This window comes from Durio zibethinus, chromosome 12, assembly GCF_047325235.1.
Source record: "Durio zibethinus cultivar Kanyao isolate XHJ-2024 chromosome 12, ASM4732523v1, whole genome shotgun sequence".
Taxonomy (NCBI): domain Eukaryota; kingdom Viridiplantae; phylum Streptophyta; class Magnoliopsida; order Malvales; family Malvaceae; genus Durio; species Durio zibethinus.
The window spans coordinates 26346198-26361734 of record NC_143173.1 but is presented as its reverse complement, the minus strand read 5'-3'; the positions used below and the strand labels follow the sequence as shown (position 1 = coordinate 26361734).

Genomic DNA, 15537 nt, shown 5'->3' with positions numbered 1-15537 from the left:
TGAAAACAAAGTTATTGTTTTCTACTTTCTGAAAACTTAATCACAACTTAAAATTTTGAAATTGATTTGACTTGTCTGGATGAACCCCAACCACCGTGATCCATGTCGATCACAACTAGCCACCACTCCGGCCACCACTTTTGACCTTCAACAACTATTGATGGAGCATCACCATAATCGGCCGTCAACAATCATTAATGGAGCAAGAGCCCTTAGCCAAGAAAGCAAGCATCATTGGTTATCAGATCCACAAAATCCATTTTTCCATAACTAGCCAACATCACGAGAAATGTCTTCAATTAAGGTTGTTAACTCCAAGCTCTGTCCATCCTGATCTCAAGCTTGCCACTCCTTCCCTCTCAAATTACTCCATATCTTCCTCTTTTTATGTTCGGTCTAGTTTTGCAGTATATATATTATCAATGCATCAAATATAAACCCTTTTCAACTAACAAAATTGTCTCTGGTTGGTTGACACCAAAAATCATTTTTGTGGACTTTGATTAGCGGTCCAGTTGTCTCAGCAAGCAGATTGCATCAAGGATAGTAACTCGGTTCTTGCCCCATGCTAATTAGCTCCACTTTTTAGAGTGTTGAATTCAACAATTTTGTCACTTCTAAAAGAATGTAGTCCATCAAGGATGGCCAATCATCATCATTAACAGCAGCATTTCCAGGACCAGGAGCAGAACCACCCAGGGCTGGACCCACCACAGTCCTGTTATTTGCATCAACATTGGTTGCACAATATCTGGACAGAATTTTACGTTTCTCTTCTTCAATCTGAGCATAGGGATCAGGGTTATGCCTTAATTTCTTCTGCATTGTGAGCATAGGAGCAGAGGAGTCGTTTGCATGAAGATCCATTTCTGCAATCTCGCACCCGATATACAAAAGGATGACACAGTTTCTCCTTTATTCCATGTGAAAAAAAGGCAGTGATTTCCTAGGAAGCAACTTTTGGATATACGGTAATGTTCGCAGTCCCGAACCTGATAAAAATGCTTCCTCAAGTCCCTCCTTCCTTTATCCTTTGGATGCAGGTAAGGGCATTGTCCAAAATTGAGAACCTGACACCCTTTTTTGCATAATTCCACCTTGTATGCAAACATCCTAAGCACAGTCGATCGCAGTGGCTCCATCTGAAGGGCAAGGTTTATCAACATTGACCCGACCAGATTGAAAGTATATATTCTACCACTTTTGAACTTGTATATAATGGAACAATCATCAAAGGTGTCCTCTTCGAAACCCCGGCGTTGTTAGACACAATTGGATAACTCAACCATGGGAAATCCTCATCAATATTTCATCCTTCATTCTCCACCATGAGACACGATTCAACCAAATCTAAGTAATTTTTAAGCACGCTCCATGGTGAAACTGATCGCTTGCCAGTTATCTCACTTATTCTCTCCTATGGCCAACTCCTAGGTTATATATGCAGTCCTTGTCTGCAAAATTTCACGCTAGAAATTTCACTTCAATGACTATAGTGAGCTTAACAAACAGAAACCAATCGAGGTGAAGGCAGAGTATCACGCATTTCGATAAACAAAAGCATGGAAGCAAGGATTCACTTCAGTTTATTCAAGTTCAGAAAGTTAGATCATTAATGTTTGTCAGTTGGCTTTGGTTTCTTTGGTAACTGAGCAAACATAAAAGGAAACAAGATAATCATCTAAACACTGCTAACTAGTTATTAATCTCTTAGAAGACAGTTGATTGATACTAGGATTCCAACTTCTAATAAATTCTTCATCTCTTCCCACACCATAAATTTTCTTGTGAACCGAACAGAATTAATATTACAGTTAATTAAATGAAACCCAATGTACCATAATATTCCATACATAACCTTCAAGAAAACTTTTGTTCCTAACAGTCTATAAATATATATATATATAGTATAATTCCATGTGGGGTTCCATAATTTTCTGTATATATAACTAACCACTCTAAATGCGACTTGAGGAACATATTTCACTTCAAAAGTCAAAAGCAAACACAAGATTTCCAAGTCTTGATCAAGAGTCGTAAGCTTTTAAATCAAAATCAAAGAAAGCAGAATACAATACTATATATACAAAAGAAAATGCCTGATTAAATAAAACAAAAAATAGAAATGATTACAGTTTAATTTGCTAATGGAAGTAGAAATGAAAAGATAACGCAAGGCTTACATCACATCCCAAGAAATTGAGAAGAAAGAGTTGGCATGGGATCGTACGTACCTTGAGAAAAAAACAAGTGGCTAAATTATGAAGAAAGTGCAGAGTAAAAGTGATAACGGATATTATAGGGTTCGATTTTTTTAGATAATATATAAAATTATAAATTTGTAAAATTTTATTCGAATTTAAATCTAGTTTTTTTTTAAGTTAATTCAAATCACATTTAATGGGTTTTGATTCGGTTTATATGTTTTTAATTTTTTTTATATTATTTTAATAAAATTTTTAATATATTTAAATAAATTTATTTATTTATTTACTTAATAGATAGTCTGTGCTCTCTAGTAAATCTTTTAGGTTGAATCTCTATACCACTTGATGTTAAAAGTAGCTCATCCTGCTCAAAACTGATTGCATCTAGCTCATCACTAATTGTAGCTGACTTATTCATATCCTCAAGTTCTGTTTCTTGCTCATTTCCACCATCTATGACTTTTCCTATGAAACCTCTATCGATGTTGAAATATCACAATGAACAATACTTTATGTAGTTTTCTCATTTTTTTCAAGGTCTGCTATGATTTCTTTTTCATGAAAGATCACAACTTTACTTCTGACTATCTTTCTTTTCACTGGATCCCATACTCTATAACCAAATTCTTCATCACCATATCCCACAAACATACATTGTGTGGCTTTACTATCAAGCTTTGACCTATGCTCTTTCAACACATTCATAAATGCTTTACACCCGAAAACTTTCAAGTGAGAGTATGAAGCATTTTTTTTATCCACACTCTTTCTGAAATGTCAAAACCCAAAAGAACTTATGGTGATCTGTTAAGCAAATAACAAGTCATGTTGATTGCTTCACCCCATAATGGCTTTGGTAATTTTGTCATCTTTAACATACATCTTACTTTTTTTCATAATGGTGCGATTCATCCTTTCAACTATACCATTATGTTATAATGTTTTCAGGTTCTGTTATTTCATCTGATTCAATGCTTTGAACAGTATTCTTTAAAGTCTTTGGATATGTATTTCCAAAATTATCAGTCCAAAAACATTTTAAGGGCAACCTTATTATCATTTCCACCATGGTATGAAATTTTTAAAAATACTGTAATACCTGACTTTTATTTTTTAACATATACACCTAAGTTTTACGTGAAGCATCATCAATAAAAGTAATAAAATACCTGCTATCACCTAATGACTCAACCTCAATGGGATCACATACGTCAGAATAAATTAATTCCAATCTATTTTCTTTTCTTTGAGTTATGAAAAGAAACTTTATGACGCTTACCAAACAAATAATGATCACATGAATCAAGAGACATATCTTTGGTCAAGGGAATGAAAGATTGCCTTGCCAAAACTTGTAACATCTTCTCACTCATGTGTGCCAGCCTTTTGTGTCACAAGTTTGCTAAAATATCATCCTCAATGACATTTATCTAGTTATTGTTCAATTGCATCCATGTCTTCTTATACATTGTATAGCATAATTTTTTTTTTACAACTATCATAGATCCTTTGAGAAACTTTCACTGTTTATTTTTTTGTCGACTCTTATATCTTTCATTGTCAAAGACATTAATAGCAAGCAAGTTTATTTTCATATTCAAAATTTATCTAACATGCCTCAAAGTTAACATGCAACCTGTACTAGTTTGTACAACAATATCACCAATCTCAACAATCTATGACACACTTTTATTTCTCATATTGGTGCAACAAAAGTCTTCTGCTTTGTAAGTTGTAAACAACTCTCTCTTAGAAACATAATGATATGCTGCTCCTATGTCAACTATCCACTCAATACTAGGATCACCAACATTATTACAATCATCATGTATAAATCAAAGTAATTGAAACACTATCTGAATTCATTACTGTAACATTACCATCATTTGAACTCTTGTCGTTCTCATCTTTTCGCTCTTGCTTCAAGATTTTACAGTATCGTTTTATATGACCTACTTTATCATAATGAAAATACTTCACTTTATCTCTAGACTTTGATCTATGTTTAAACTTACTATGACATTTTAAGTTCTGACCTCTATCAATGTTTTTACCAATGTTATTTGTGACCAGAGCTTAATTTTAGGGTTTACATCTTTTCATCTTGCTTTTTCATTAAGCATACTGTCCTTTACCATTTCCAATGTCATCTTATAATCAGAAGCTGAATTAAGAATAGTCACAACTAGAGTATTTTCAACTGTTTGACAATGAACTCAAAAAAAAATAACGTCTTTATTTCATCATCCATCTTAAGTACTATAGTAGTTATCCGATTAAATATGTCTTGAAAATCACTCAAGTACTCTATAATAGATCGTCAATCCCTATACTGTAAAGTTGTAAGCTTTTTAACAAGTATAACTTTATTCATACATGTTTTTCTCCCACACAATACTATCAATTTTTTTCAAACAGTGTGAGCATCTGCCTCCTGTGCTATATGATAGAACACATTAATATCAACATATTTTTTTATTGTAGCCAATGTCTTTCTGCCTAACTTCTTTTAGCTTTCATTTTTCATATCTGTTAGTTTAGTCAAATCATCTAATACCGACTCATACAAATCTTTACAGTATAAATGATCTTCCATTGTAGGTTTTCACATTGAATAATTTGATACTATCAATTTTATCATGAAACCTGTATCACCCTCTATGATCTCAAACAAAATTTACTTTTGTTTTGGGCTACTTCTCTATCATTATCTCAAAAATAACATTCACTTTGATACCACTTATTGGGTCTGAAGCAATAAATACAACAACACAAAAGTAATATATCGCAATAAACTCACAATAATAGATAACAATTAACAATGCAAGAAAAATAAAACACACCAAAATTTATATGAAAAATCCTCTAGTGTAGAAGAAAAAATCACGAACTATCAAAAAAATCTTCATTATCAAATAATAGATACATAAAATTCTTCTCTAGCTAAAACTAGAGCTAATCAATAACTAAAGAGATAATTGGAGAAATCTCAATAAATAGGTGACTCAACAAATATACCATGGATTTGATCATAGAGAGCTTAAAACTCGATTTTCACCGTTCAAAATGTAAAACTCCGAATTATAAATTTGCTAACAAAGTTTCAGCTCAATCGGACCACGGATCGACTTTCGTTCAACTAACTTTCCCTTTTTTTTTTCTTTCTATTTTTCTTGGCTTTTCTTATTTCTCTTATTAATTTGCGACAACACCTTAAAATAGCCTCACTTCTTTTATTAAGTAACTAAGGTTCTATATAAAAAGAAAAATCAAAGCTCATGACCTTTAATTGATCCAAAATCAATACATGAGGGTGGATCCCATTTTTCTAACAAATAATATATAAAATTATAAATTTTTAAAATTTTATTTGATTTTGAATCAAAATTTTTTTAATTAATTTGAATTGCATTTAATAGGTTTTGATCCAGTTTATATGCTTTTACTTTTTTATATTATTTTAATAAAAATTTTAATATATTTAAATAATTATATATATTAATTATTTTATTTTATAAAAATTTAAAAAATTAATAAAAATATATAATTTATTTCGGTTCGATTTATATTTGTTATTTACATTTCGATCCAAAATTTTATTTGAACTTGATATATAAATCTAGAATTAATATATAAATATAATATTAATCCAAATCAAATAAAAAAAAATCAATTCAAATTAAACACTATAATTTTAAGTTAATTTTCATTTTTTTTCACACCTAAGGCAGAATATACGTAGAGGCTTTCACACATAAAGCAGGAATATCCAGCCACGTCATCATTAAACAAATACATTTACGATTTCATTATTTTATGTTGTTGTTTAACATAAATAAAATATAATGTTAAACGAAGATGAAACTCATTAATGAAATTATCTCATTATTTATTATTTCAGGAAAAGTAAAATCTCATTTATGAAATGAAATTAATTATTATATATCTAATTAATGTTGATAAAAGAAACAGAGGAGAAAGGCTTGGCAAAATGAATAGAGTATGATCCAAAATTTTGACCAACTCATAAACAACGTATTGGGAAAAGGGGGAGTACAAGTCAACCCAAGTTCCTTCCAATCTGCTTCTGTTTTCAAAGGACTGAATCAGCCGATCAATTGCATGATTAATTAATTTAATTAAATGATGCACAAATTAATTAAAGTGATTTGGACTCACCACCAAATTGTCACCCCATAAAGCATACAATCACTCCCAACACATTTTCTTGGATTTGTAGGGTCACCGACTTCATGCCTAAGTCATTATTGTTTCTTTCTTTTTTGCTTAGTTAAAATAAAAGATTTTTTTGGCAAATACATTTTTTTGCAAATCACTTTATAAAATCTTAATACACACATTTTATCTCTCTCTCTCTCTCTCTCTCTCTCTCTCTGTCTCCTTCTATATTTATAATTCTGCAAAAATTCAATAAAATTGAGTTAAACAATGGAAAGCAATTTTTAAATCTTAACTTTTTTAAGAAATTCAAATTAATCTTTTAAGTTGGAGGAAAAAATTTGAACTCCCGAGTCCAGACAATTATTTATCAAATACTACGTATAATATTCCTATATTTATATAAACTACTGAAAGTTAATACTAATAATACATTTAAACTTGCAGCCTTGTCAAGAAATTAAATAAATTTTGTTGCATAAAATAATTTGGACTATGCATTTCACTGATCTTGCATATATTAATTTATCAATTTATATATATATATATACGAACATATATTTCGTGTATGATAATCCTAATTAATAATATGCTTTTCCAATTAATCATTTAAAATTTGAAAAATTAAAAGAACTAAAAAAAAAACAAAAGTAATATGTGAGGACAATGGGTGGACAAGTATATGGTTTACCGACGCTAAAAAGGTTGTCACATCTAACTTGCGTTGCTTGCGCTACTGAAATAATTGTGATTTCTGTAGAAGCTTGCTTTCTGTCCTTTACATCATTTTCCCTCAACCTTTGATGCGATACTTGCTAAGTGTTGCTTGCTGTATTAGTATTACTCATTAATACTGTTAATATATAGTCAATTTCAAGGCCAGGGTTTGCTTAACTGCTTTTATCACTTAAGCCTTTTTTTTTTTTTTTTCTCTTTCATTGAGATCTTGTCTGGGATTGGAAAGTTTGATTTAGGGCGAAAGAACATGAAAAACCGACCATTTTGATGAGCATATATTTGCATGTGTTAGAAAACTTGATAATTGATCGAGACTTAATTATATTAATTTATGTAATTATTTTAAAAAATAATATTATTTATTAATTTAAAATTTAAATCTCCATATATATTTCTTTTATCTCCATATTATGTTTTTTTATATCTATAAAAAAAAATTGGATAGTTCACCCTATGCATTTATTATGTGATGATTAAACTTAATTCATTTTAGTTTATTTTCATTGAAAGACAAGAGTAATGTTCCTTAATATTTTTTAATTTGAAGTATAAATCACTCAAACTTTAGCGTGAATTCTGCTGCTTAGGATATAAAAAATTTGTATTATACTGCAATTGTTCTCCAATTTTTTGAAGTTTCATCTGGTCAGAAGAGAAAAGCGTTGCATCGGGTGGTGGGTTCACGTGGTAATTAATATATATCATAGTCTGTATAGATCTAGCTGACTTTTGACTTTCTACCATGCAAAACACATTCCAACAATAATCAACATGGTATACGACAAAACCAGTAGAATAAGTTGGTAATAACTAAATCGTGAAATATGTATATTTTTTATTGCTTTGGCTCATATTTGATGCCAAAATAATACAAACATGCAATTTATCATTGGACCACCATTAGCAATCAAGGGAGAGAAAAGAAAAAGAAGTGAATTAAGTTAGATGAGAAGCCAAATCTAAAACCTAAATGAAAAATTATTGCCACAATTTGCAAAGTTTTCCACGTACGAATCATAAATCCAGCTGGCACAACATACCATATATATATATATATGTATATATACGTCGGTGAATTAACACGGTAATGACGTTAGCTGTCCTGCAAATATGAAGGTTTTTCTTTTTTTTTCTCTTTTTGTATGTTTTCAGATGTCTCACATATATTGATGGATTACATGGTGAAATTCTTGGAAGCTTGGTTGTCTCCAATATCCAACCGGCAAAGATAATATGTGAAACTATTTGAAAATCAAATCATATCTAAAGATAATAAAAAACATACAGTACAATTATTTGCCGTCGATTGCCTAAACAAGACATCGGGGTGTGATGGTGAAAAGCCAACATCACCATACAAAAATGGAACCAGTTCAGGCATATTTTTGCAGACAGAGCATAAGAGTCAATGGCAAGGAGGGTAGTTTGTAAAGTTGCAAACTGGAAAAAAATGAAATGATGTCAGTACAAGAAATAATATTGCCAAAGTTCATGGGAAAATAAAGGAGAAACTATCATTATTAGTGCATATGGATTTGGAAGATGCAGCAATCAATGCTACTATAAACTTGAAAACAATATTGTCGAGAAAAAGCCATAACTTATGAAATCTGGAGTCAGCAAAATATTAATTACTTGAATCACTTGCAAACAATAAGAGAGAGCACAAGTGCTATGAGATATGAAAAGCAAACTCTAGCAGACAAATATGTGTTGCAATCACGTGAAGACTCATTGCTAGCTAGCTTTCACACTTTTTCATATAGTACTAAACATTTTCAATGATATAGTGACAATAACGTACATCAATCCGTATAAATAATCAACTAATTGATGTTAGATTTCTTTTTAATCAGCTAGTTTTCTTTACTTGATCATATTCTCTACGTATTTAAATTTAAATACGATATCACATATCATATCATATTATAAAGTAAGAATAGGTAAGAAATGAAAGTTGTAACTATATCTTTAACCTTAGAAATCAAAACTCAATCCTAATAAACTCAAGTAAGAATAAATCCATGAGTCCCTACTTGTCACTATCACAAAAAACAATAATATAAAAATATGTATTTAGCAGCTTGCATGTAATGAAACAATTATCTTAATAAAGTATGAGAAAATAAATTATTCTATTTTTGATAAGACAAAAATTTTCAATTAATTTATATGTAAAATCGTTTTGAGCATGGATGAACATCAGTCTTGATACATGAAAAAAAAAAAAAAAAACACTTGGGTCAGCACAACAAATGCAGCTACTTACACTGGACTGATCGTACACCACTTGACAAACAGAAATCATGACGGTCTAACAATAATTCACTGTCTTCATAAAAAAAAAGTAGTGCACTAATAGTGTATAATATGCATCAAATATAATTTTTTTTTTATAAATTTTATCGTAAATATGTTTTCAATACTCCATGGAATTCTTGTTACTAGTTCCCATGATGTTTTTTTTTTTCATGTTTGAAGGTGCTAGAAATGAACCCAACGCTTATCCATTTGTTATCGTGATCTTACCACTAACACAAAATATATATTAACACCTTAAAAAGTGAAATCCTAAAGTTAATTAAACTCAATTATAATTAATGGCTATTCGAAAGTTCTTTTAATTAATGAATTTTAAATGAGTTGGCTAGATTTTTGTGCATGCAAATTTACATAAATAACATAGTCATGATCATACCCCAAAACACTTTTAATTGAATGTAAAGAAATATGCTTAATCCATATTTATATACATAATAAAGATAAAGTTAAATTAGGTTCAAATATCACATAATATATATGAGTATAAGAAATAATTCATCTTGAATTATTCTCATAGTGACAAATATAAATGAACAAGGAAAACTCCCATTGCAAGCCACTCAAACTCCACTTACAATGAGACAAATACAATCAGTTAGACAATGACTTGTTTTTAACAAGTATGAACATAAATAAAAAAGGGGCTCATGAACAATCCACATGTATACATACTATTGTCAATTATTTTGTTATATAAAAAATAAATCCATGCATATTACATTCAAATGATTACTAGTATATAGACTAACAAATAAACAAAATCTATGTTCATAGCTTGAGCAAGGTATTTGGTACTAAACTAAAAATGCAGGAATAATTAGTCTTACTTAAACATCTTAAAAATCATCAGCTAGACCTGTTTGACCTTAACCCACTCTTATATCAAGATAGAAACCTTTCAACTATCGCCTTGACATATTTTGACTGTTTAAGTTTTCCATGGAGGGAAATCATTTTGGGGAGTATGGCTCACATATTGTAGCCTTCTTTATCACTCATTAGTTTACCTACCTCGCTCATTAGAAAATGCATGAACACACAAGGGAGGTCTAATCCGGTAAAGTCAAACACATGTTTTGACACCATCACTCTGGGTCATTCGGTCCTAGTATTGTAAAGCAGGAAAATAATAATGTCTTCAAACAACTTTAGGATCAATGGAAACCAAAAACCCAAATTCTTATTATAAAAAAAATACAGTAGCTGCTAACACGTTTAACATTTTAAACTTGTGGGATTGAAGCTCCCACAAATGCGTTCATGAATGTGTAATGAGTAGCAGTAGACATGCATACCAGGGATATTTATGAAGAGATTGGACTATGTATGCAAGCGAAAGATACGACACTTTCAAGAAGTTGGGAGGCAATAGCAAGAATGGACCATTTTGTTTTGACACCATCACTCTGGGTCATTCGGTCCTAGTATTGTAAAGCAAGAAAAGAATAATGTCTTCAAACAACTTTAGGATTAGTGGAAACCAAAAACCCAAATTGTTATTGTAAAAAAAAAAAAAATAGCTGCTAACACGTTTACATTTTAAACTTGTGGGATTGAAGCTCCCACAACTGCGATCACGAATGTGTAATTGATAGCACTAAACCTGCATACCAGGGATATTTATGAAGAGATTGGACTATGTATGCAAGTGAAAGATACGACACTTTGAAGAAGTTGAGAGGCATTAGCAAGAATAGACCATTTTCGACAGTATCCACTATGAATATTTACTTTGCTTAGCATTATCTCAAACACTATCATTTGTGGAGCAGTTGCTGTGTAGATTGTTTAATTTCTTTACAAACTACCACCTAAAATATCTAAAGACCTTGGAGCTTTTTATTCATGGTGCTTTTGAAATTTGCTTTCATGGCTACCTCTTAATGATTAACAGATCCATGGCAATGAAGAAGAAAATAACAATATAAAACTAAGAAAATGGAAGCTCTCTCTTACTAGCATAAGATCAAGCGTCAGTTGGCAAAACAGAAGGAGAGAAATCCATAGAACTAAAAAACATATTGATCTCATATATAGAATGAGAGTTCTAGGACAAACCTGATCTCAAACAAAGCTTCCTCTTCTCCAAAAACATGAAAAATAAACAAGTGACCCCTCCTGATCGGTAGCTGACCCTTCACTACATGTGATTTTCTCTTCTGAGCTTGTTTAACAGTGCTGTGATGAGAGCGTCTCTCTTCTCAGCCCTAGCTTCTTCTCTCATTCTTCTTTGCTCTTCCCTTTCTCTCCATCTTCTATCCATCATTATCCTTTCGTTCTCCAAAGCTTCCATGGTCTGTCTCCATTCCATCTCTTTCAGCCGCCTGTCGTTTTCCCTTGCCTCGAACGCTTCTCTCCATTGCATTTCCATCTGCATCTGTTGCCTCATGAAATCCCCTAAAATCTCCTTTATATTATTATTTTTATTGCTGCTTCCGCTTGTAGCCCCACCCATACCTGCACCAGTTTTGCCTTTTTTCTTTTTCCTAATGCTTCCCTTATCTATCTCGTTTTCCTCCATATCTTCTTCCTCATCTGAAGATAGCTGCATCGCCTTCTTCTTCGACCCTGTCGCTCCTCCTTCACCTTCTGACCATAGAATACTTGGCATCCTTGCTGAGAATATGGCCTGCAACTCATTGTAAAATGGGAATTGTTGCCGCACAGCTTCTGCTTCCATCGTTTCACATCCCTAAATGAGTGATATAGATAATAGGGTTTTCACGATACATATTTTAGCTAAAGAAAACAGAGAAACAAAGCTTCCTGGAAACATAATCCGTTGCGTCAAAAAAGGGTTAAATCGAATATTATATATATACCTTGTATCGAGTAACGAGGTTTTTCCACTTGCACTTGCACTGTTCAGCGCTTCGATTATAACCCTTTTCCCTCATCCTCGTAGAGATAACTTCCCAAAGCAGCTTGTTCCTCTTGGTCTCCATGAAACTTCGATCCAGCTCGGCTCTGATCATCAAAAACTCATTCGTCTCCTGAATACTCCATTGAGGAAATCTATCAGCATCAACGTTAACACTGATAGGCTGTTGCTGATGATGCTGCTGCTGCTGCTGCTGCTGCTGAGGATGATGATGGTGATGATGGTGATGGTGTCCCTCCATACCAACTACCACAAGCGAACCACAGAAAGCCACAAGATTATTAAGTCTTTCTTTTGCACCCACCAAAAGATTATCGATTCGAAAAGAAACCGAAGAGAAGACAAGATGGAGAGAGAAAAAGCAGCTAAGATTTATATGGAGATGGTGTGAACAACAAGTGTGAACCCTCGAGAAGATCAAAAGAAAAACCCTGGGGAAACCTCACCCAAAAAAGAAAAGAAAAAAAAGAGATAGAATAGATTTGCTATAAGCATCGGTGTCAAAGGAGCGTTTTTATTATTCGTTCAAATACAAGAAAAAGAAACCAAAAAGCCTTCTCTTTCTGCTCATTCTTTTCTCTCTACCAACAGTCTCTCCTCTCTCTCTCTCTCTCTCTCTCTCTCTCCGTCCCTATCTGTCTACGCGGAAACTCTTTCTCTCTCTTCTTTTCCCCTTTTTTTTTTATTTTTAATTTTTTTGGTCCCCGTTTTGGACCATTTGTTCCCATTGCGTTCATATGGTGTCACGCTGACGATCAAAAAATTCACTGTTGGTGGGGGCTTTATTTTGTGCAACCAGCCGTATAAAACTTGCGTCACAAAGATTTTATTTATTTTTTCTTTTCATTTATTTTTTTATTTAGTTTGAATTAACTAATATTGTCAACTTTCCGGTCCATTCTCTTCTCTTCCGAAGCCGTGTAGGTGACAAGAATGGCTTTCCCAGACTGCACGTGGAGGCGGTAACGCTTTTTATTTTTGCATGGATTTCAAAAAATCAAAAGGTTAAAAAAAAAAAAAAACAAAGATAAAAAGCCTAACAATTTTTGCATGCATATAGTAGTATATACTTGCAATTTTCTTTTTCCATGTTTTAATTAATTTAACATTTGCGCTATCTTTAAGCCGTTCATTTTTATTTTTTTTTTGCTTTTTAATGATGATCACCAACGCGTTATTCAGTCGTGTCCCACGTGTAGACGCGCTCATCACCATCCACGTGGCATGCATGCAGATATTATATGATGAAAAAGAAAAGGACGCACTGGCCTTGGTTCACACCTATAAGCCTATGACCCATTCTAGTTCTAGACCCCTTTCCCAAGTATGTTTGACATTTTGACCCATCATTATTTTATTTTAATTTACATGAGAATGGAAAAGAAATGGATTTAATCATTACCCAATGGTAATATGAACATGAAAAATATTTATTCGTGATTTACGAAAAAATAAAATTTTATTTTTATAGGAGGGAAAGGGAAACGCAGGGTGGCCGAAGGTAATCATTTGAAGTAACACATGAAACTAATGTAATTTGGCAATTGGGCCGATCCTTCTAGGAATTTGGATTGAGTTTTTTATATTAAAAAATTTTAAAAACATCAAAAATTAAGAAAATTAATTAATATTATATATATTAAAATCAAAACTTTAACTAATAATTTGAGACAGATAAATTATTAATTAAAAATGATTATTTTTTGAATGAATCGATATATTATTAAAATTAATATTTAAAAATTATGAGTTTAAAATAATTTAAATATTTATATATTTTTTAATGACGTATATAATTAGATAAAAATAATTTAAAGATATATTAAAAAATTTTAAAAATTGAGTAATATAGTTGATATGAGTTTTAGGATAGTTATTAATGCGTAGTTTCTTTCAGTCAAATGGAAACTAATTAAACTGTTTTAAATTGGATTTTTCAATCTTAAAAATTTTTAATTTTTAATTTATAGATTTTAACTTTAAAATTTGAAAATAAAAGATAAAACTTTTTTAAGTACACCAAGCTATCAAGTCATGTGGTAGGCTCGTAGCCTAATATTCAACTAAAAAATATATTATCATAAACAGATTTCTAATTAATGATTTGAAGGAAATGGTTAGTAATGTTATCTGATTAACAATTTTGTTTTTTTTTTGGACAAATTTCACTGCGAAAGATCGTGTGATGTAATTTGGTGAGGATTAATGGTGGAAGAATATGAACTTTTCAAATCAAAGTTGATTTTCTGCTGAAAGAAGACACGTGGAGTAGTGATATGATTTGTCGCCGGACGAGCCGGAGGGGGCAGAAGTGGATAGACACGTGAGCCACTTGAGACGTTGACCAACTTCTAAGAATTCTTATTGGCTGGCGTGGCGCAGGTAGTGAAAATTGTTTCCATTTAACCATCTTCTGGATTTCTTTCTTTTGAATTTCGATGCGGACGACCTTTCCATTTCTTTTTATTTTTTTCCCCATTGGAATTTTTTCAATTCCAATTAAAAAACTAATTTGTTAAAAAAAACAGATAAAAAAAAATAGCAGAATTTAAGATAGAACTACTTCAAGGAATTGGTCATGCACGTTTAATTAATGGAATTCCATTCCACATGTATTAGACCAAGTTATGGATATGAAATTCATATCAACTATAAATTTAGAAAGACCATGGTTTTACCTAACATGATGGCATTAGAAATCCACATTAAATGGGGGATATTCATGCCAAGTAGAAAGGAAAAAGGTATATTAGTGAGCAAAGCAAAGCAAAGGAACTTTGATTTCATCTTTTCCTAAAACAAGACTATTAAAATAGAAAAATCGTGTAGCTAGGAAAGTAAATTTTCTTTTTATTATTATTATTATTATTATTATTATGTTCCATCAAATGGTGAGAACATATCAAACTTATGGCACATGTAGATTTGAATAATCCATTTTCAACAATATTAGAGTTAGATGTTAGTTTTTTTTTTTTTTTTTTTCATGTAGACCATGTATGTAAGCCTCATTTTTTTTAATTATATATTTGTAGATATATACCAATATTAGTATTTGGATTTGATGAAATATATTTATTGAAAATATCATAATGTCCACTTGAGAAAAGAAAATAAATGTTATACATAATGTGGGAAAAAACAAATATTTGGAAAATTGACTGTTTAAGAAAATCCTTACTATTATGCATGTCAATTGACCAGTGTAGA

The 15537-nt window shown here is 31.4% G+C and overlaps 1 protein-coding gene across 1 annotated transcript; it reads right to left on the bottom strand.

The window, feature by feature from the left end:
* Positions 1 to 8222: 8222 nt before the first annotated feature.
* Positions 8223 to 12829, bottom strand: LOC111296847 (trihelix transcription factor GT-3b-like). The gene is made up of 3 exons (XM_089741546.1): positions 12269 to 12829; positions 11505 to 12138; positions 8223 to 8564 (listed from the first exon to the last, which is right to left on the bottom strand). The coding sequence occupies exons 1-2, from the start codon at positions 12566 to 12568 to the stop codon at positions 11587 to 11589; spliced, it is 852 nt and encodes a 283-aa protein (XP_089597672.1). The 5' UTR covers positions 12569 to 12829; the 3' UTR covers positions 8223 to 8564; positions 11505 to 11586.
* Between the last annotated feature and the right edge of the window lie 2708 nt (positions 12830 to 15537).